The sequence below is a fragment of the Trachinotus anak genome, unplaced genomic scaffold (assembly GCF_046630095.1).
Source record: "Trachinotus anak isolate AG129_WGS33_773 ecotype Australia unplaced genomic scaffold, CSIRO_AGI_Tana_v1 ptg000001l, whole genome shotgun sequence".
Lineage (NCBI taxonomy): Eukaryota > Metazoa > Chordata > Actinopteri > Carangiformes > Carangidae > Trachinotus > Trachinotus anak.
The window spans coordinates 9,630,135-9,652,030 of record NW_027273852.1 but is presented as its reverse complement, the minus strand read 5'-3'; the positions used below and the strand labels follow the sequence as shown (position 1 = coordinate 9,652,030).

General features: G+C 40.2%; 2 protein-coding genes and 1 long non-coding RNA gene across 6 annotated transcripts; 1 reads left to right on the top strand and 2 right to left on the bottom strand.

Moving 5' to 3' along the window:
* Positions 1–181: 181 nt before the first annotated feature.
* On the bottom strand, positions 182–3,206 carry LOC139619303 (uncharacterized). Its single transcript, XR_011690310.1, has 2 exons — positions 1,780–3,206; positions 182–1,015 (listed from the first exon to the last, which is right to left on the bottom strand). It is a non-coding gene; the product is annotated as an uncharacterized lncRNA (long non-coding RNA).
* A 1,152-nt stretch (positions 3,207–4,358) lies between these two features.
* nfe2l2a (nfe2 like bZIP transcription factor 2a) lies at positions 4,359–11,191 on the top strand. Of its 3 annotated transcripts, none has more exons than XM_071474900.1 (5): positions 4,359–4,552; positions 7,582–7,848; positions 8,123–8,215; positions 8,303–8,488; positions 9,535–11,191. In XM_071474900.1, the coding sequence occupies exons 1-5, from the start codon at positions 4,517–4,519 to the stop codon at positions 10,798–10,800; spliced, it is 1,848 nt and encodes a 615-aa protein (XP_071331001.1). In that variant the 5' UTR covers positions 4,359–4,516; the 3' UTR covers positions 10,801–11,191. The 3 variants fall into 3 exon arrangements, with proteins under 3 accessions (XP_071331001.1, XP_071331002.1, XP_071331000.1); XM_071474901.1 differs by lacking the exon at positions 4,359–4,552 and adding an exon at positions 4,635–4,658; XM_071474899.1 differs by lacking the exon at positions 4,359–4,552 and adding an exon at positions 5,156–6,145.
* A 704-nt stretch (positions 11,192–11,895) lies between these two features.
* hnrnpa3 (heterogeneous nuclear ribonucleoprotein A3) lies at positions 11,896–18,548 on the bottom strand. 2 transcript variants are annotated; one of them, XM_071474903.1, is made up of 11 exons: positions 18,415–18,548; positions 17,549–17,671; positions 17,272–17,418; positions 16,967–17,177; positions 16,781–16,870; positions 16,597–16,668; positions 15,774–15,821; positions 15,440–15,577; positions 15,221–15,337; positions 15,036–15,106; positions 11,896–13,609 (listed from the first exon to the last, which is right to left on the bottom strand). In XM_071474903.1, exons 1-10 carry the CDS (start codon positions 18,418–18,420, stop codon positions 15,051–15,053), a joined length of 1,008 nt encoding a protein of 335 aa, XP_071331004.1. In that variant the 5' UTR covers positions 18,421–18,548; the 3' UTR covers positions 11,896–13,609; positions 15,036–15,050. The 2 variants fall into 2 exon arrangements, with proteins under 2 accessions (XP_071331004.1, XP_071331003.1); XM_071474902.1 differs by lacking the exon at positions 11,896–13,609 and adding an exon at positions 14,275–14,934 and having other exon boundaries at positions 18,415–18,539.
* Between the last annotated feature and the right edge of the window lie 3,348 nt (positions 18,549–21,896).

The following is a 21,896-nucleotide window of genomic DNA, read 5'->3' as shown; positions in this document are numbered from 1 at the left end:
TACGAGGAGCACTTGAATGCACCATTTTACGTATTTCCCAGCATGCCTTGTAATATAGGGCTGGTTGCATAGTCTTCATTGAGTCAGGAATTTCCAGTCAGCTTGCATAGTTGTGAAGTAGTAACATGTGGAATTCAGCTCTTCTAGTATTCCCACTTGAAAGCTTCAATAGGACAGGACGTCATGTGCACAAAACAGATTTTAATGGGTAAAAATTAAGTCTATATTGAAGTGAACTGAGTTAGGGTTACAGGGTTAAATGATGCCTAGATTATCATTTAAAAATCAATTTTTAGTTTTTAAAATTGCCCGCCCCATGTATTGTATATGTAAGTAAAACTGGCGACTGAAAAACTGATAGATATCTATAGTTTGAAACTAATCATTTTTAAAATTCCATTGTCTGCCAAAACATTTTAAAATCATAATCCGTCTGACTTTGAATGTTCTCAGTTAATAAACCACCATCATCAAAGTGTCCATCATCATGTGTAACTTTTGTGATGTTGTTGTAAAAAACTGAGAGTAAACTAAAACAATGTGACTTAACTGTTTACCTTTCTTCCTCACCTCCACCCAGTCAACTAACCAACGTGACTACTGTTTCCATATGGCACCCAGCGATGTTATTTTAGTAATGTTTTAACACAAAGTTACAGTGTATAAATGACAAAGAACAGTATTGCTACTGTAGAATACTAATTAGACATGGTCAAATTATCCAAAAAAAAAAAAGACAGACCGAAAATGCCAGACAGAAACTTTATTTGAGAAAACTGTAATTTGTCACCAGAAATATCACATCATACTGTAAACTTAAATGTCCATGTGCTTGAGGATTTATTTCCCACAGGTTATAGTATTAACTCCCAAAACAAAGTTCTGTAATGCACTGACTGCAGGCAATTAGAGTCTAAGTGTATCACAGAACTTTATTTGGAAAGCCACAGTGCCACCTCATAGGTTTGTCCTTGTGCAGAGCCTTATCCTCCTCACGGCTGGGTGCTCCTTTAACCTGCAGTAAGACACAAAGAGCAAGGGAAAACAGGACAGCCATGTTGGATTATCCTTTTTTTGATGATCTTGACTTTAATACAAAATGTACTATACAATTATACAAGATCAAATCTCTCCCGTAGAGACTTAAGTGCTTTAAGACTGGGCCTACAGACAGACTTGATGTGTGTAGACTCCCACAGGTTAAGCAGGCCATATGGAGTCTTTTTACACATTGTCAGCTCTCTACAGAAATCTTTATATGGATGGCTATAATTTGAGCATGTGCCATAATTGATTCTAAAGTACATCCCACCAAAAAAGATCCTAAAATATATTTACTTACCCCAGTAAGCATGACCATCTGGTTGGTTGCAAAACTTATTAACCAGTCTCTACACTGACTGACATTCCAGTTTTGGTGATCCTACTTTAGCAGCATTATTTCACTCTTGGCTCAGTATGTCATTGATCCTACCTGTTGAATTTAAACAACTCTGTGAGCTGAGCAGGCCCTGGAGAATGAGCTATTCATTCAACAATGCAGATAGATATGATAGCAATGAGGAAAGTGCAGAAGGCCAGCTGAGCCCCAGGAGTAATAAGTTCTGTCAGTTTGAAGGTAGTTTAGGGCACTTGCACTTCAACAGCATTCAAGTGACAGCAACTTTACAAGTGCAACATAATGAAAGAAAACAAGCAATATCCTTTTTCAACCATTGTCCTCTCAGTTATTTATATGATATGAGAAAGGAGAAGTAAGTCCTGGAAGTCATACTGTACCTGGTGTAGGTAGACGCAAGGGGACCAGCTGCTATCCAACACGAGGGGCAAATAGTCTAGATCATAAAATGCAAAAGCAGAAAGCGATCTGAGGACACTGCAGGCCATGGCCAGGTCCACAGTGCAAACGCCCGTTTTCACTGCGGTTGATGTCCGTCCGCGGACTTGCAGCGCTCTAATCGTAAGGTGGCTACCGCCGCTTTCACCTTTTCTTCCCCCAGTCCTGTGCAGTTCACTATATGCAGCTGGAAGAATGTCGACGTGGAGCTGCCAAACGTGAACGCGTATTCGTGAGCGCGCATGAAGGAGGGGGGGGGGGGAGGCTTTTTAGTGTAATTTCACGCAGTGGCACAGTGAGCTGCACTTCAGTGTGAGCTTCTTTACAGATATGTGCTAGAGTCAGGACCAAGTCTGCTTTATTACCTTCACATATTTTAAACGCCACTGAATTATATCATGATCCGACGTCTTACTCACGCAGATGTGTCCGAATAGTTCAAATTTCATCAACTTTGAAGATTGTATAAGCCTGAAGAACTTACTTAATTTGCATGCTTTTCTTGTATTGACTAATAGCGAGGTCATGTAAAGTATACAACTGGCAGTTAAAGGCACATAATACCAGCATGTCTGCAGCGTCCACCAGTGTTGGAAGAAGTATTCAGACCCTTTTCTCAAGTAAAAGCACCAATGCCACAATGCACAATACTCTATAGCAAGTAAGGGTCTTGCATTCAAAGCTGACACTGGTAAATGTCCATGAGTGTAAAAATGTGGGCTATTTAAAGTATCAAAAGTAAAAGTGGTCATTATGGAGGTTGCCTTCTTTCAGTGTTGACTTATAATAGCCCATATAACTGGGTTATTATTTGTGATACATCAATGTTTATGCAGGTTTAATGTAGTAGTAATGTAATGTAGGAGCTTTCATTTTGTAACTTCAGTGACTGCATTTACTGTTGGGATGTTAAATCTATAGCCTACTAGTGGTGGAAGAAGAATTCAAAGTCCTGCTTTCACAACCATATGAAAGTGAAAGTACAGATTTTGTATCAATCAAATGTACTGTAAAAGTAAAAGTAGGCTACTTATTACTCACCATAATGATCACATTAAGAGCTATAGCTATTGCTATAGATACTGGAATATTATTACCGATGCATTAATGTATAAGCAGCATTTTAATGTTGATACTGGTAAAGATGTATTTAATATACTGTTAAATACTAGTGAAAAAATATAGCTCCCTCTGGTATGTGGTGAAGTAAAAGTATAAAATAGCAGAAAATGGACATATCTAAGCAAAGTACAAGCACCTCAAAATTGTACTTATGTATGGTACTTTAGTAAATGTACTTAGTTACACATAGCACTGCATCATTTGATAAACTGACCATATGTTTTGCCTGTAAAATCTTAATCTGAAAAGTAGCTAAACAGTCATAATATGTTAATATGTTATCATCTGAAAAGTAGCTAAACAGTGATAATATGTTATCTGTCAAATAAATGTAGGCTAGTGAGTAAAAAACAAAACATGTAAATGTATAAGGAAGTAGCAACAAGTGGTAGTACCTCAGAATTATACTTGCGTGCAACACAGGAGGAAACAACAAAAAGTAAATGTAAATAGTCATTTCCCACCAATATACACCCTAGTAAGTTTATGATCTATAAAACTAATATAGTTTTAATCCAGTCATGTATTATGTAATACTGTAGTTTACTTAGAAACATCTCTAGCAGAGTGTTCTTTAATAAACATTAGTTCTTTATCATCAGTATATAAATAAACCAATTCAAATAAACATGTACCAAAGCCAGTGGTTGAAAGTAACTACATTTACTGTTCTAGTGGGTTTTGAGGTAGTTCACTTGAAGCAGCCTATTTTACTTGAATATTTCCAACGTAGGCTCTTTTCAGACTCCTACTACTTTCAGGAAACATTGTACTTTTTACACTCCTACATTTATTTTACGCCAACATATATTAGTCACTGCAGAGATTGAGAAAAAAAAGTACAAAAGTAGTACTTCGAATACTTACCCCTCACCCAAGTCCATTTGTCTCCCAGTTGCAGAGTGACTCTTGGTTTACAGAACATTGGGGCCCCAGGGCCTCCAGCTCCACACCGGCCACGCTTATCAGCAGGGGGCGCTATGCACCAAACCAAACTCTTCAGATGACGGGATTTAAATAAAAATGGAAACACAGGTTTTATTTTAAATTTTTTTTTTTTTTTTTTTTTTTTGCTATATATGAGCTGCTAGAAACGTCAAAATTGTGTTCACGTGAGACGCAGGCTGAATATTTTTGGTGGCCTTCATGGTTTTAAAACAGAGTAGCAAACAAAAAGTCCCTAATGTATTTCTAATCACGTGTAGGATCCACTTGGTCTTTTAATAAAACTTTAAAATGACATAAAGATGTGTTGTTTTTGATTCCTCGCCGGTCTGTCTGCTCAGCCTTAGCCACTTCCACGCGTGTACACATGCCGCCCTCATAGGCCGGAGAGAGGGGGACGATCCCGGCGCCGCAGCTCGGTGGGCAGGGCCATCGTTTCCGTGATGTTCATTAGATTTAGAGGAAGCAATATTTCCCTCAGGTCAGCTGCTGCGACGGACTCTGTCGGCTCGGGACCAGTTCGCCATTTTAATCTGCTATTTGAGGAATAACACACACATTCATCGACCATAAGGCGTTTTTTTTTTCTTCACGGCGACACCGATCCCCAGGATGATGGAAATGGAGGTGGTTCATCCCGGCCAACAGGTAAATACACCGTTTCTTCAAAGAGACAAGCGGAGGAGGGGAAGCGGCTGACTGCTAACTTTCTTTAACGCGATCCGGCAGGGAGGCAGGCGAGCCCACAGCTCAGGTGAACTTTTGAATGCTTGTTAGAGCAAATTAGTCAGTCAGCACACAGTGACAGCCTTGTTGTGGCGCAGATTAGACACTATAATAGAGGCAGACAGTAGGAAATAACAGCTTCGACTTAGAAAAGACCATGGAGATACACTGTTGAGGCTTTAACACAGAGATTATAAGGTCGCCCTCTGCGCCGCTTTCAGTTCTGCAAGTCATCCACTTGTGACGTTTCTCCTCGGAAGGAAATAAAACCAATCTTATTCAAATCCAGGCTCCCGTCTGAGCGATTGTGTTGATTTTTGTTGGGTGAAAATGACATTATTTCTTTCCTCCTGACACGTTTGGTAAACAGAAAACCTCTTGAGGTTTTTCTCGTAACTGCCCCCCCCCCCCCCCCCCCCCCACCCCTCCTCCTTTCCCTTTCCTCCAAGCATGTGATCCTTGTCTGATACAGGCTAACTTGTAATACATGGTGAACTAATGCTTTGAAGGCTCCACTGTTTCCTCTGTCTTTGCTGTGTTGTTTTTCGTTATGTGCTGACTTGTTAAATAAGAACTTGTTTCCCCCGGGTATGGCCATACACATTGAATGAGATGTTAAACACAGCTCAACTTGGATTGTCTCTCATGTGCTGTGGCCTTACATCTATAGTGTTTGGCTGGATCTGTCACAAGCAAAGGGTCAGTGGAAGTACATGGTAGATTTAAGAGAGCCTAAAGGGCTGTTTTGGAACATGTGCGTGTGTTTCATCTGGGTTTCATCATCCTTGGTCATGGGTGGATGAGTTGTGATGAAAGAAGGCATAATAAGCCGCTGTGGTCAGCCCCCTACCCCTCCCCTTGAGGCCCCTTAATCAGCAGGTAAATGAACAACCCATACTTGAAGCACACACAGTTTGTACCACCGCTCAAACTGTTCTCAAAATATGTCCATATGTGTTTTCTGGCAAAATGAAGCTGTGTGCCTCTTGTGAATCTTTTGTGTCTATTGTAAGCTAAGAACATGTCGTTTGGCTTGTGTCGATGTGTATTGTCTGGGAAATCTGAGTAATTTTCGGAGCTGGTTTCCTTGTTTTGGTGCCAGTCCAGGTCTTGTGACAGCCATGATACTGATCCCATACTGATAACCCGATCTTACACACACACACCCACGTTTATGCAATCTGGTGTTAATACAGAATATTTGCAAAGTTAAATTACTTTGTTTCTGTGACCTGATTATATAACAGTGTAATTAACCAGAGAGAGTGAAAGGGTCTGATTGAACCTCCCATCTGTAGGCAACAGACTTTAGACATGAGATTGTTTTTATGGGACCCGTATGACTTGTCTGATGAGCTTAGAAGGTGTGACCAACAGACAAGTGTGTGGTTTTTCAGTTTGGAAAACACAGATGACCTCAAGAAGTGCATTCAGACATACCGCACAGGCATTCTAGGGCATTTCCTCATTCCTGCAGAAGCCATAATGCCTGGCTGTGTGCTCACCTCTCAGTCGGTGAGTATGATTTATAGTAGGCAGCCTTCGTAATGCGTAATCCTTCAGTGGTCGTGCCTCTGATGCAACACAGAGGCAAAGAGGGTTAGTGGGTTCTTATTTTGCAGTGCCACAGCTGAAGTCAGAAAAACGGTGTCAACAATGTCTTAAAATACATATCGGTACTTGTTTGCTATTAAATGTTGCTATGAAAGATAATTATGCAGTGTTTTCTGCTCCTCTGTTTCACATCCTCTTTGTTGTTTGTTGTTCTGCTTTGTGCTTTATTTCCCTTCAGTTCCCTGTTGGCTTCTTACAGACTATTTATGTTCTGGCCTTCTAACCCACTTCAATTATTAGTATAAAGCCCAGCCCATAAGTTGTGTTGATACCCAAATCTGAGGAACAAACAAGTCACATGCTCAATGATTTTCTTAGGAGCCAGTGTCTTGGGTTTATGCAACATCCTAGGGCCTTGTGAAATGGTTTCCTTCTGTAAATAAGTAAAAGACTTGAGGAAGAGAGCACCACAGTTTACCTTAACATGTTCTTGTTTAAAAAGGCAAATAACTTTCAGCCTGTGAGGGGAAATCTACAGGAAATGGTATGAAAATATCCTCATAGTTGTTAGTATGCTGTGTCCAACGTTCTGTATTATAGGCACAACTCAGCTTTATGTGTAAATACTAAGTCTAGGACTCGGCTAGTTGTGTAGTGTTGTGCTGAGTTAAGTAGTCAGGTTATAGTTGTAGTTATTCATTTGAAGACACAGCAAAGAAAAAAGCTAACAAAGTTTGTAATTCTACCCAGCAACAGATCTACAGTCTTACATTCCTAATTTTATTTGGTTTCATTATACCACCTTTTTAGAAATATTACTGTTATGTCACGAGAATATTTAATAAGAAATTCTCTAAGCACTACAGGACCATATTTTTTAAACCAATTGTAGATTAACTTCCTTTATATACTTTATAACTGCTATAAAATAGTTAATAATAAATATATAAATAAATATAATATGAATGGATTTAACTTTATTTCATTTAGAGAACTTAACTGTACCATGAAGTCTTTTATGCAAATCATGCTTTCAAGTCTGCCCAACATGTGAGCTGGATGTGGCAAACAAATTCACACCTCAGTGTAATCGGATGGGTAATGACCACTTCCCTTGCAAAGGGTATCAAGTGGGGATACGTGTCTTCTGCTGGTGTGTGGTGGCAACAGGGGAAACAGAGAAGTGCATCTATTATTCATGGAGCTTCTCCCCCTTGACATTAGTGCCAGCGCTGTTGTCAGTGAACAGACACTGAGGGACAGGGTGTGGCAGGTGCAGCTGCCACGCTTCACAGCAGGGACGCTCTTCCTTGTTCCAGTGCCGCTCACATTCTCACTGCAGTTCAGCATGGCTACCGATCACAACTCTCTTAACTGACGTGAGGTGTTCTTTCCAGGACATGGACCTGATTGACATACTGTGGAAGCAGGACATTGATCTCGGAGCCAGGCGAGAAGTGTTCGACTACAACCACCGTCAGAAAGAGCATGAGCTGCAGAGGCAGCGGGAACTGGAGGAGGAGAAAAGGCTGCATCTGCTCCGGGAGCAGGAGAAGGCCCTGCTTGCACAGCTACAGCTCGATGAGGAGACGGGAGAGTACATACCCTGCCCGCCACCCAGCGCCCCACTGCAGTCGGCTGTCACACCTTTAGAGGTTACACAGGTACATACACTAAGCCTTCATTACTCATGTCAGAGGTGGACCACTCCCACCAGATTTGATAGGCTGCGGCTGTGTTGTAACTAGGGAACCACCTCATCCTGTGTAATTACAGAAAACAGGTGGTTCTGTAGTTTTGCATCAGTGTATTCTGCTCCAGAAACTGCTCTACAGAGACCTAAGCTCTATAAATATGCCATCATGTGCTGTTTTTAAAAGATGGCGCAGCACAAACCATGCTAGTCGGTAAGCTTAATATTGTGTACCTTTGTTGCAGAATGTCAGCTTTGCAGAGGAGAATGGTGATACCATGTCATTTGATGAATGTTTGCAGCTACTAGCAGAGACATTTCCTTTAGAGGAAACTGAGGTAAGAATATCAGCCGAACAATTACCACACATTTATGGTTTTTAACCTACATCGGAGTTGTAATACTCTCATGCATTTGTCTTGCAGAACACTTCAGTTTGCCTGGACACAACTGCTGTTACACTACCCAGCAGCAGCAACATCGTAATGTCCCCCGAACAGCAAGCTCTGCCACCGACCACCCTCTCCCCAGGTCCACTGCCACCGTCACAGAGGATGTCCCCAGATTTGGAGCAGGCCTGGATGGAGCTTTTGTCCCTCCCTGAGCTGCAGGTATAATACATGGATTCTACCGCCTCAATGGCACAGTGGTGTGTGTTGTGGAACAAATATTCAAAGAATGCTTCAATGGCAGGAGCCCGGCATTAGAGGACAAACAGTTTTTTGTTTGGCCGAGGAAAATGGGATGTCATATGTGGAGACATGTGCACACACCTTATTCCACTGTGACTAGGTTTCATTGTTGAGACTTTTTAGAGCATTGGGGAGGTGGGTGCTCATAGCGTATGATGGTGTATATGATTACTAGCCACTAGCTTCATCTAGTAGGACTAGAAAATATGTTCAGAGAGGGTGCGGCAGTCTTAAACCATTGCTTTCTGGCAGAAAGGTGAAGATTGGTGCACATTAGTCTGTCAGTAGCTGCCTTATCAGTTTTGGTATTTGCATTAGCTGATGGGTGTAGCTGTGTGCCATTTGTTGCCTTTGCCCTCACATGTCCCAGAATAGGGTGAATAAACCATGCAGCTTAACCATCAAGTATCACTTCATTAGTCGCTCTGGCAAGCTGCTGATAAGGCCCCCCTGTCGAAACAGGGGTTGTGTTGAATTTTGTTTCAGTTCTTAGAAGCTGCTTTGTAGAGATAAGGTAGCCGGTTAACTTTTCAGCAGCAACAAGCTGGGAGATTGGTCTGGGCGATTTCTGTGCTTTTTCAGTTACTCGATATCTAGTTAGTCCTGTAAACCAGCTGCAGCTGGAGCAACTGCATGACTAAATGTCCCAGATCTCGCTTACTGAAGCTTTATTGCTTAAGGTAACAGATTAAGTTAGTTTAAGTCCTGCATGAGATTAATGGCACTTTTAAAGTGTGGCAAGTGGAGTATGGGGTCTGTCTGAAAGCTTATTTCATAACGTGTTAAGTCACCACATTGTGTGGTGGCCAATAAAAGCGCATACTGTACATGCATCCACAGCTACATGTACAATACACATACATATTAACACTCATCTAGGATTTAACTTGTAAAATGGTTTGGAACTTGTACTGTAATATGTTGATTGTATTTATTTTCATGATTCTGTTTTGTTTTTCCTGTAGCAATGCCTGAGCATGCAGATGGAGGACACACTGGAGACTACAACTTATCCTCTATCAAACAGCCCTGAAGTACAGAACCCCAACTTCCCTTTTTACCCCATGACCAATCTCACAGATGGGGAAACAAACAGTTTGAATGTTTGCCCTGCAGAGTTTATCAATACATTGGATGGCTCTGTTCCCAGTATGGCCCCACCAGACAATCTCAGCCAAATGGAGGCAAAGGCTCCTCAGTTAAATACTAACTTTGGTGCAGAAAGTTTCTGTGACATATTTTATCCCAACACCATTCTGGAAGAGAGCAATGGTCAGCATGGCCTTGAAGGAAATGAAAGCACCACCATGTCTGACATCCCAAACAAGACTTCCTTCATACCCATGGACCTTTACAGCCTCTCACCCGGTGGTGCATTTGACAGAGGCAAACACAGTCTGACAGCTGAAATGCCAGACTCAGATTCAGGAATCTCTTCCAACACAAGTCCGAATGCTAGTTCACCTGCAAAATCTGCATATGGAGATGGGTCCTTTGGTTACAGTGATTCAGACATGGAGGAAATGGACCACAACCCTGGAAGTGTAGGGTCTGACTACTCAGAGGTGCTCTCACTAAATTTCCAACCTGATGATCTTCAGACAGCAGTTTCTTTATCGGCACCAATAGGGCAGGCACAACAGCAGCAGGAGAAGAAACCCAAACAATACAAGCCGGACCTGTCGGAGGAGAGTGGCCACGACAACGCTCCCTTCACCAAAGACAAGCGGAGGAAACGCTCCGATGTGCGTCTCCCCAGAGACGAGCAGAGGGCTAAGGCCCTCAAAATCCCTTTCACTGTTGATATGATTATCAATCTGCCTGTTGATGACTTCAATGAGATGATGTCAAAACACCAACTGAACGAGGCCCAGCTGGCCCTGGTCCGAGACATACGCCGCCGCGGCAAGAACAAAGTAGCTGCCCAGAACTGCCGCAAACGCAAGATGGAGAACATAGTGGGTCTGGAGAGCGAGCTGGACTCACTGAAGGAGGAAAAAGAGCGTCTGCTGAGTGAGAAGAGCCAGAACATCACAAACCTGAAGGAAATGAAGCAGCAGCTCAACAGCTTGTACCTGGAGGTCTTCAGCATGTTGAGAGACGAGAAGGGGAACTCCTACTCTCCCTCCGACTACTCCCTCCAGCAGTCAACTGACGGCAGCATCTTTCTTGTCCCTCGCATTAAAAAGACTTTCATCAAGAGCGAAGACAACCACTTATCTCCTCTGTAATATGGTACTGCATTAACATAGTAATACTATGCAATAACTTTCTAGTCGCTCAGCTTTAAAGCAGTAGTAGCTCAGCAGAACTATTGTATAGTTTTTGCTTACTTCTCTCGAATGTTGTAATATTTTTGATATTTTACTTCTTTTGTACTCAGATACCCTCACAGATTCTTTAACCAATGTTGTTTGTAAATATAAACATTACTTGCTATTGAGATTGATAAAAATGTTACTGTATGTGTGTATATATATATATTGTATATATCATATTTCTGTACGCTAATGGTTGTTTCAATCATTGCTACTCATATTTTATAACTTGCCCTTTATGATTTGCTGCCCAGGTTCTTTTTTTAAAACTTCTGTGCTTTTCAATAAACTATTCCTATAGCTATATGGCCTCCTGTTTTCTGAGAAGAGAACATTGTGCGGTAAACTCCAACCACAGCCTGTATCAGATTGATGCCAGATGGATATATAGTGTAAGGAGCGATTACATAACTTACCACATGTTCAAGTCAGGTCTTGACTTGAAGACTCTACCAAAGCAGCAAATAAAAGGAATCTTGTACTGAAACAAAAGTGTCATAGGCTTAAACCACTTTCCCAATCTGCTTGCGTTTTATTAGAGCAAGCTTGTTGGTACGGTAACCTAAATCTTTTAATACTGTGAAAACTCCTGTCGCCAAAGAAATCACACCCACTGCATTCATTATGTTACACAACAAAAAGCACAATTGTGGAGCTACGGCAGAGTATGCTCAGTGCGAATCATGCATGACAACTTCACAATGGTACACCGGCTAAGCGTAGTCAAAGGTAAAGCCCTACGCAATCAGTATGTGCTTTACGTGCACTTTCACACACAAACACTACCTTTGATCACCAAGCTTATTTTCTGCTCTCACGACAAACTTCAGAGGGTGCGTATCAAATTAAACTGGGGAGTAGGGTAACAAACTCAAGGACGTATGTGAATCAAGCAAATCAAACAATAAAATCTTCTGACACTGATAACAGTTGTATTATACATAAAGATTAAACATTTATAACACAGCATATTGCTTTGAACTGCTTTTCACAAATTAAATACTCACGTCAAGGAAAACGTTTTTATTTAAGAACACAGGTTACATTTTACATTTACATAGCTTACAATTAAACCAACATGGTTCATTGACGCCAAGCACAGCTTTATTCTGTGTAGTGAAGTCGTGATTCTACAGTCTCCTCAGTAGAAACATTATCCTGCTGATTGGGCAACATTAGAAGGCATTGTGTTTTCTCTTTCAAAGCGAGAAGACATGACCTGCCTGAAATGCTTAAAGTGCATATATGAATCCTTTTCCACGCAAAATGCTGAAAAACATTTAAAGCAGGTAATATTGTGGGTTTTCACTTTACCACTGAGATGTTAAACTTATCTGACAAGTTTGAAAATATTATTGATATGTATAAAAACCTTAAGGCTACAATGATCCAAAGCCCAAATTTAAATTGTTTAAAGATATTTCATGAAATTATTGCTCCATCCTCTAATGCTCAAATACTGCTCCTAGTTAAAAGCCAAAGGTACAGAGGCAGTAGACCTGGACTTCCCTGTTTTTTATTTTCAAGGAAAATTTTTAAAATTTCCCTTGACATCTGAACTTATTTTGAACTCTCAGGGGGTAGACCAAATGTGGTGCAGTAAAAATCACCCCAGTTAACACTTCCTGAACAGGCATGCCAATTACTGGTATTTATAAATACATACTGTGTCTACCAAATTTCTGTTTACCAGCAGTTTCAACTAATGACCACAATTACTCTCAGTTGATGCAGTTTGTTAACTCCCTGACATAATTTTTTACCATTTCATTTCTTTTGGAGGATGCCCCTATGATTTGAGTCCTCTTATAAGCTCTGTTAGTCTTTACTGTTTTCTGTTGCCTTAAGAACTGGCTGATCAAAGTGATTATTACCAGCTCTTCTATGACTGAAACACTAGTATGTAGTATTTATGGAGCCTTCTTAGCAATGCTCAAGACGCCTCAGAGTAAAAACTGCTTCGCTATGATGCGTTTTTATTATTGTTCTTATTCCCACTGAGTGAGAAGGAATGCCAAAGACCTTTATACATTTTAATACTGCAAGACTTCAATGATAAATTCGCCTGAACTCCATGCCGATTAAAAGAAAATTGATTGGCAACTACTCTGATAACTGATTGATCCTTTACTTTCAATGCAAAAAAAAAAAAAAAACCCATTTGATTGTTTCAGGTTGTTAAATGCTAAAATTTGCTGCTTTTCTTGGTCTTACATTATAATAAACTGAAAATCTGCTAGTTTTGGATTGTTGATCGAACAAAACAAAACATCTGAAGATATCTTCTTGTGCCCAAGTATACTGTGATCAGCATTTTTCAGTTTACGAGCCAAACAATTAATCAAGATTTTTTTTTTCTTTTCTTCTTTTCTTGGGAAGTACGGTAATCCTGTTTTCAGTTTCTCATCACTATCAACTTAATCAGAATTGGCTGAGAAAAGGATAATAAAACATTGAAACAACATATTTTGCCTTCAAGGTATACCAAGCAGTGTGTGGAAAGGCACGTGCCGATTCTGGTCTAAGTGGAACAACACTGGATGTCATCCTGCTCGGTTTACCTTAAAAGACCGTTCCACCTTGTATAATCACCATATACACTGTTAGATTACAATATGAGCAGCCTTGGATAATATTTTGAAAAAGTCTTACCCATCCAGAACCTTCCATGTTATCAGGTCTTTACAGATTTTCAGCAAGAAGAGAATGCCTCTTTCCACATCTGTAAATCAAGCAAAGTGGTTACTCTTACCTGCTCCATCTTCTTAAGTCAGCTTTTGTGAAATACTCACTCCCTTTTCTTGTTAATGTCTGAAATCTAGCATTTGCTGGTAAAACTGAAGTATCTCTGACTCAACAGGAACTCCAATGTGTCCAGGAACTAGTCTTTCTTCGCTAGCACCAGCTGCTGGAGGGTTTAGCTAGCCTTGAAAGAGAGATAGATGCTCACTACCAGGCACGACACTGCAAGCTTCCTCCATGGGCGTTGTGCTCGATGCTGCCTTCTCCCTTCTCTCTCAAAATGCTGACTGGTCCACTGTGCTGTGGCTGAAGACGTCCTGTCTGACAGTCATCTGCAATCTTCCACACTAGCGACGCTGAGGGCCCAATTGCAGGTGCTTGTGGCTGTTATAATCCTACTCGCTCAACACTGGCATATGTGGTGTATGGGCCCTTCCCCTAGGACTAACCCAAAACTCCCTTGTCATTGATCCTGATACAAGTAAATACATACAGTATATATACACACTACATTCACCCACATAAGGAGGAGAAAGTTCTGGACAGGCTGATTTTCTAAACTTCACAGTCACAATAAGCAGGCAACAGATAAATCAACAACTCATTTAATCTTTTTTCTGAACCAATGACGCACTGAACCTCATGTTACTTTACTACACAATTTTATTCGTTCTTTTTCTACTAATCAAAATATTTGAACAATCTAGAATTCGGTTTGCTGGGAACAGGAAGAGTGAGGGATTCCCTTAATTCTAATCCAGACTGCTTATATTTGTTGACACTGGTACTACGAACGATTTACATACTGTGCTTCACATACAAAAAAGCAAAATACACTTGACACTTGCAATTGAGCAATCATAATAACTTTAGAAAGAAAAATAGTATAATTCTAGCTCATCTGAGGGCCTGATACAACTATACTATTTGACAAAAACCAGGTTAAAAGACAAAAGATTAATTGGCCAGCAGAAAACTAACCGATATAAAAAAAGAAAAATAAAGATATAAAGAACTGACTTCAGATTAAAAAAAACAATTCACTTTTTACCCCTGATACCATAGGCACAATACACACACACTTCAGACGCACAAAAGGAAAAATTTCTTAGTAGGGAAACATCTATCACAATTAGGGAAGGGTATCATCTGCACTCATGTTTTGTGTACACAGTCCTTCTTGCTGCAGTAATGTCTGACTTGTGTGTTCCTCTAATGCTTTCAGATGACTGCCTCAAAGTAACCTGCAGCTTTCCTGACAATTCCTTTGCTCACCTCCTCGCCTCTCCTGCTAAGAACTGAAGCCTGTTGAATGGATACAGGATAGAACAAATAGTTATTCTGCACTTTCATGGGCTCACTCTGTACTGTGCTACGAGGGTGATGTGGAACTGAATGGAACTTACCAAAACATGAAATAATTAATACCGCCGCGAGCCATAGCCACCTCCGCCACCGCCGCCAGAGCCGTAGCCACCTGAGGTTTAAGATTGGTGACCACAAAATACCTTAAGTTACTCTTCAGGAGGAAATGATGTTATGTTATTTTGAAAACTGATTGTGACACATAGGATTGGAGGGTAAAACTCACCGCCATAGGGACCACCTGAGTTTCTGCCACCAAAGTTGTTTCCCTTCATCGGCCCATAGTTTGACTGCTGTCCACCATAATTTCCGAAGTCATTGTAATTTCCACCCCCTCCATAACCTGAAGATGTTAAGTGTCAATTTTAAGGCAAGGCTTGATTCCAGCTGTTAAATCTAGCACTAAATTCAACTTGCAGAATTCTGGAGTCAATTAAATGTTTACCTCCATCATTACCCCCGTAACCTCCATCGCAACTGCCACCAAATCCACCTCCCTGGTTGCCATAACCTGGACCACCACCTCCATAGCCTCCTCGGCCTCCTCCATAACCTGGTCCTCCACCATAATTTCCTCCTGGACCTATAATAGTGAAAAACAATGCAAGCATATACTCACATACCTTGGTGACATTAACATAAGACTGTTGTAAAACACTGTCTCAAGACACAACAATTGATTTTAAGTGAGCAAAGACACTAAACCCATTAAACGACCATAGGCTTGGCCTTGTGACTCACAGTCCCAAAACACTGACTTTTTACATTTTACAACTCACCATTGTCAAAATCATCACCATAACCACCTCTTCCTCCGCCATAGCCACCTAAAAAATAAGGAGCGTAAAATATATTATGTATGACAACAGTGATTGCTTTATTTATTCATGTCACAGATGAGACCATGTCCACACTAATGTCAATTCATCTAAAGCAATCTCTGCACTGGTTCTGGGCTTGTGTCCAAAAATCAAGCTTTAAAAAGGTTTACTCTGAGGCAGATAAATTTGAAAATGCCTGTCTTATGTTGATGTTGCATGGGACAATAGAGTATGACTGTAAACATTTCATGAACATGACTCAAATATCTCTGCGTTGCAAAGTTAAAAAGACTAACTTTCCTCAGCTCACAGTCTGTAATCACTTGTTTTGCATGTCACTATGGCTGCTCACCTAACATGAGCCATCACTGAGATATAAATCTGTCTGTTTCACAACTGCGTGAGAATGAAATTTGAGCTCAGGGTTTACAACAGTTAGCCTGTGTTATCAATAATTTTTATGAACCTTGACACTGTTTTGTGCTCCTATTGTCTTGTTAAATTAAACTTTAGCCGAATTAAAACACTGTCGCCTGACCACCCGAAGTTGAGTAACCTGTTTTACTAGATGGTTATGGCCACGCATCATTAATTTGACTGCATTTCAACATTGTAAAATGAGAGGTGTGAAAGAGGAGATACAAGCATTTTACTGTGCTGTTTTGGTGTCGATGTGAAACTATGATCTGGAAACTCTCATTACATGAATATCACTATCAAATGTACCTGCATGAGTGTGGTTAAGGCCAGAGTCATTTTCATCTGACATGCAAATACTCACCTCGGCCAAAGTTGCCACCACCTCCAAAATTACTACCTCTGCCCATGAAGTTTCCAGATCCTCCACTCCTGCCTGATATAAAGAATTGTATCATTTTAGAGATGTTAATTATGAAAATTAACAGTCAGCTACATGCAACATTTACAAAGAGAAAGCATTTATGTTGCATTTGATGAGTGCTCACCCCTGTTACTTGATATGGCACTCATTTCCTGTTTTGACAGAGCTTTCCTGACCTCACAATTATGGAAGTTGATTGTGTGGAATTTCTGGGCTGTAAAGACAAAGGGGAAAAAACAATGTACTTTCACACCGCTGCTTGAATTTTCCTAATAACCAAGTTAACTCTGAAGTCTAAACAACCACATACCAACAATTTTGTCAACTGTGTCATGGTCATCAAAAGAGACAAAGCAGAATCCTCTCTTCTTCCCAGTGGAGCGTTCCTCCATGATGTCAATGCATTCAATCTTCCCATATTTTTCAAAATACTCCCGGATGTGGTACTCCTCAGTGTCCTCCTTGATACCACCAACAAAGATCTTCTTCACTGTCAGATGGGCACCTGGTTTATTGGAGTCCTGAAACACAGAATATCACTGAGCACAGACCAAACATGAACACTAATGTAATATCTGCCTTTCTGGTCTGGGAGTTTTTTTTTTTTTTTTTTACCTCTCTGGACACAGCCCTCTTGGGTTCAACAACTCGACCATCTACTTTATGAGGCCTTGCTTTCATGGCATCATCGACCTCCCTTACAGAGGAGTACGTTACAAAGCCAAACCCTCTTGATCGCTTGCTGTTGGGGTCCCTCATCACCTGAAAACATCATTCACAACGTTAGTGACAACAGTTTAAATATGTTCACACTTTACTAATGACTCTAATTATTATTTAGCTCTCTTACTATTTGAGGGCTTCTTATAGAGATGACCATAATGCTACATACCACACAGTCTGTGAGAGTTCCCCATTGTTCAAAATGGGCCCGTAAACTCTCCTCCGTGGTTTCAAAGCTCAGACCTCCAATAAACAGCTTTCTGAGCTGCTCAGGCTCCTTGGCTTCACGGTCCTATAAACAGGTAAAACAATGATAAGATAAATACAGTTGATGTGGTAAATCGTGTCACAGGGTTCCGCTTGAAGAAACGCTGTAGTGTGGTTACATAACGTCGCTGTACTCCTGCAGCAGGAAAATGGTAAAACACACAAGCATCTGTCACTACAACCCTGATGACTGCACCGGTGCCAGGCCGTGGTGGCGACAGGCTAAGCTTACATTAGACCACATTACACTGCATAATTAGGTGGACAAACACAATCGGTGCACAGACGTGAATTTTCTAGATTAAATTATACACATATTAAGCACAGAATCACAAGTCTGAGGCCCTCATCCCGGTTCCGACAGACTGATTTAGCTCAAGCGGCCTTGTTAGCTTTAGCAGCTAGCGTTAGCTCACTCCAGAAAAACAGCAGGTTCGCCGCTGTGCTATTAGCCATAAGTAAATAAATAAACAGTAATGCATTAGCCATAACAAGTGGTGTTCATGTGACAAGTAACCGAAACCCAGTACATGGCTCTCAGGTGCTTGCACCACCATGTTAGCTTGTACTACTGTTGACCACCATTAGCTTGGCTGACGCGAGCAGCGCTGACTGGTTAGCTCCGTTAAAGCTGCAGGAAAAGCGCATATTACAGTACAACACCGTCCCTTCCTTCGCTAATGTGCCACCTATGCTAACGACTCACAGTGGCTTTGATGCATTTTAAATACACCCGGATTTAATTTGCAACATTTGCGTGCACCTCACCTCCATTTTGCAGATGTCCAACGTCCACAGGCGCAGATCTCAGTGGGTCATGTGATGAGGAAACCGGTCTGGTGGACGACCCTGCAGGATGTCAGTCCCTCCTGGATTGAGTTTAAATACAGCACAAAATACCGTCGGTGGTTCCTGTTTACAATTATATAATGCCACATTCTATGCATGTGAGAAGTGATTTCTTCGTGTAGTGTCAGGTTATGTTTGCACACTTTGCTTTTGCTGTCTTACTGCAATGTCAAAAAGGGATAATTGCGCCATCTACTGGTTGAAAGGTGCGCATTGCATTGCTGAGGCAGACGTCAGTCCATAATTTAAGAGTGGCCTAATGCTGTTAGTTTCCGAGTGGAAAACACACAAAAGTTTGCAAATGTTTTGGCATTTTAGATCTTAAGTTTCTTAAACATCCTGCAAGACCATCGCTGATGCACCTGATCAGTGTGCGCTCCAAGATACTACCTACCTGCCAAGTAGCCTACCTCGAAAAACTGTGTGCAAGTGTATCTAAGAGAATTGGTGCTGTTACACAAAATATGGATTTGAATTCGGTCTTTTTTTGTTCACTGTACATTCAGTGAAGTTCATTGATACATAAAAACTGTGCATGGCATTATTTTTTGAAAGTATCCCCACTTCACAAGTGCCTAATCTTTTGCAATGTACTGTAAAAAAAAAAAAAAAAAAAAGGGGTGGAAAATATTGTACACTGTTAAAGTAGAAGAAGTAGATTACAGTTTGGTAAAGTTCAGTGATCAGCTATTGAGACAGCTGGATTCTGTTTGATGGTCATTTCAGTTCAGAGTTGGTGGACTACCCTTTGGACCCATTTTTTTTTCTAATTGAACAGCAGCAGCCTAATTCAGTTTGAATCATCTTTGTGTCATTGATTGTCAAGACCAAATAAAAATAGAAACATGAATATTAATAAACTATGGATGATAAAACCTGAGTCCTTATATGAGCCAGTTGAACAGTGAAAATGACGAAAGCCTAAAAGGAAGGTCTGACTTTTATAGTAAAAACACAATTGTTCATAAGTACTACTTTATTTAAACAGATTCGTTTGGATGTAGCCTAACAATTAGCAGGATATGAGACATGTAAAACTGTAATGTCTTACTTGTCTGAGTAAAATCTCTGCCCGTGCTGCATGGCGTGATAAATGTGTAAGCTGCTGGGTCTCCACTGGTGCCACAAAGTTCCCATTAAGTTCAGTGCAACCATTGTTCTCGTGCTGGAATGAAACCTAGTTCATGGTAATTTGATTTAATCCAATTTATAGGACGATGTATACAGGAATGTGCACCATGTAAACACATTCTTTTACACTAACAAGACTAGGAACTATTTCGGCCTCAACAAGTGAGACAGAGAAAGTAACTCAATAAACCAAATGATTGTCACACAAGTGTGTATTAATTGTCATTTTTTTCAAGCAGCAATCCAATTGATAACTTCCCATTCTTTTATGATATACTGTTGTGCTCTTACAGCTTTAGCAGCAGTGTCTTTAGACCAAACCTCCTCAGAACCACACCGGATTCAACTGGATTCATAATTGTGGAAACATGACATACTTCTGTGTTTTCAGTCCAAGTTAAGAGCTCTCTGACAAGAATACTTGATTGGGCAAGTATGATCTATGCGCCACATGCTACTGAGCCTTGCTGACGCTGACCAGCATCTCCAAATATATGACTGTTTTATGGTTTAGACAATGTCTGTCATTAACTTTATTGTAGTGTGTGAGGAAAATACAGCCCCAATAAAAAGGGTAATGTTTTTCTGACAATATTAATGATGAGTATTTATGATCAGACCATAGTTCACATTCAAGAGCCAGTGTGTGTTTTCCCCTTTTATTCTACTGCAGTTACTGTATTTGCTCAGAGATAATAGATATGTTTGCACTAGCAAACAGTAGAAATTCCTCTTATTTAAAAAAATGTACATCAAGTAAATCATAACCAAATTGCTGCTTTTACAGTGCATTTTTTTTTAACCTTAATTAAACTACTGATGGGTGTGGGGAGAACATAATTTCTACTTCAGAGCATATACAGCAGGCTACATATTGAAAGCAGTAATACCACAGTCCTATTTATTTATTTATTTATTGAAATCCTGCCATGTGTGATCATGTGAAAACCATTGTCTGCTCTGAAAACTAGACCCTGTTGCGCCGTTTTGAGACTGGCGATGGTGCTGTGGACAATAAAGAGCTTTATTTTATCTGTACATTTGTAGTCGACACCTGTTCGGCAAGACCAGCGTCATACTTGGCATTTGAAGCCTGTGTGAGCCTGTGATGTTGAAATAGAGCAGATGGTCAGGAATACTGTCCAAATGTCATAATGGTTTTCTCTTGTCTGTATTGGAATAAGCAGGAGTTACAATCCCAACAAGCATTAGAACACATTCTGTAATAGTCATGCAATAAAACCTCTGCATACCAGCGTCTATCTTTCATTTCTTTACTGACAGGTCTCTGATGGCCATGGTACCGTAGCTTTGTTTCTGAGATTACCTGTATTTTATAGTTTAATCAGCATTTTCTAATTATTATGTATTACCATGTATAAAGTAACTTTATCTCCAGACAGCTGATGTTTACCTCCTGCAGCATCGTAATGTTTGCACAATATGACCAGCTGTTGCTTGGCTACAGCTAAAAAACACAGATTTTTGTTAATATAACTGATGTATTGCTTTTAATTTTCCACTTGGCAGTTCGAATTTGTTGAAGTAATGTATTAGCGAATGTCAGCAGTGGAATGTAATTAAGTATATTTACTCAGGTATTGTATTTGAGTACATTTTTGAGGTTGCTATAACTACACTGAAAAGGGAATTATTATATTTTTTACCCCACTAATAGCTCTGACACATAAACAGCTATTTATTGTTACAGTGGGGATTAATATTTTACATGCAATGCTACATATGATAGGCTAATGAAATGTAATGCCTTGCTATAGGTTAAACTACTTTAACAGTTTGCCCACTAGTTAGCATCACCTCATATTACATTTTGAGTGCAAGTTTATTTATACAGAATTTTGGCAATTCAAAGAGCTCTATGTAAGAAATAAATGATATTAAGAAAAGATCTAAAAGAAACACAAGACAACATGAAAAGACACATAGAATTAGGTTTTAAAATAAATAGGCCTTTTACTTGTAATGACATTGCAGTATGTCCACTACTGACACATGTCTGACAAATGAAGAACTGCATGGCTGAAAATGAAAAACAGAGATCAACTTTATTATAAAACATAAAATGTATGTGTTTGGGTCATCAAACATATCTTTAAGTAGGTATGTAACTTGATGCTTAAGGAAATTGTACTTTATTACGTGTACATTATACATGTTGTGTTACATGTCATATTATCATATCCCAAAGACACGTGACCTACAAGGAACCAATGCTCAGTAATCACCACTGTAACTGAAAGTCTATGATT

Coding starts and splice junctions, on each gene's coding strand:
- hnrnpa3 (XM_071474903.1), bottom strand. Junction 16,871..16,966: donor CACAGTTGACAAAATTGTTG/GTATGTGGTTGT, acceptor TTGTCTTTACAG/CCCAGAAATTCCACACAATC. Junction 15,107..15,220: donor CTCAGGTGGTCCCTATGGCG/GTGAGTTTTACC, acceptor CTTAAACCTCAG/GTGGCTACGGCTCTGGCGGC.
- nfe2l2a (XM_071474899.1), top strand. CDS start 5,945: ATGAGATTGTTTTTATGGGACCCGTATGACTTGTCTGATGAGCTTAGA. Junction 7,849..8,122: donor CACCTTTAGAGGTTACACAG/GTACATACACTA, acceptor CCTTTGTTGCAG/AATGTCAGCTTTGCAGAGGA. Junction 8,489..9,534: donor TGTCCCTCCCTGAGCTGCAG/GTATAATACATG, acceptor TTTTTCCTGTAG/CAATGCCTGAGCATGCAGAT.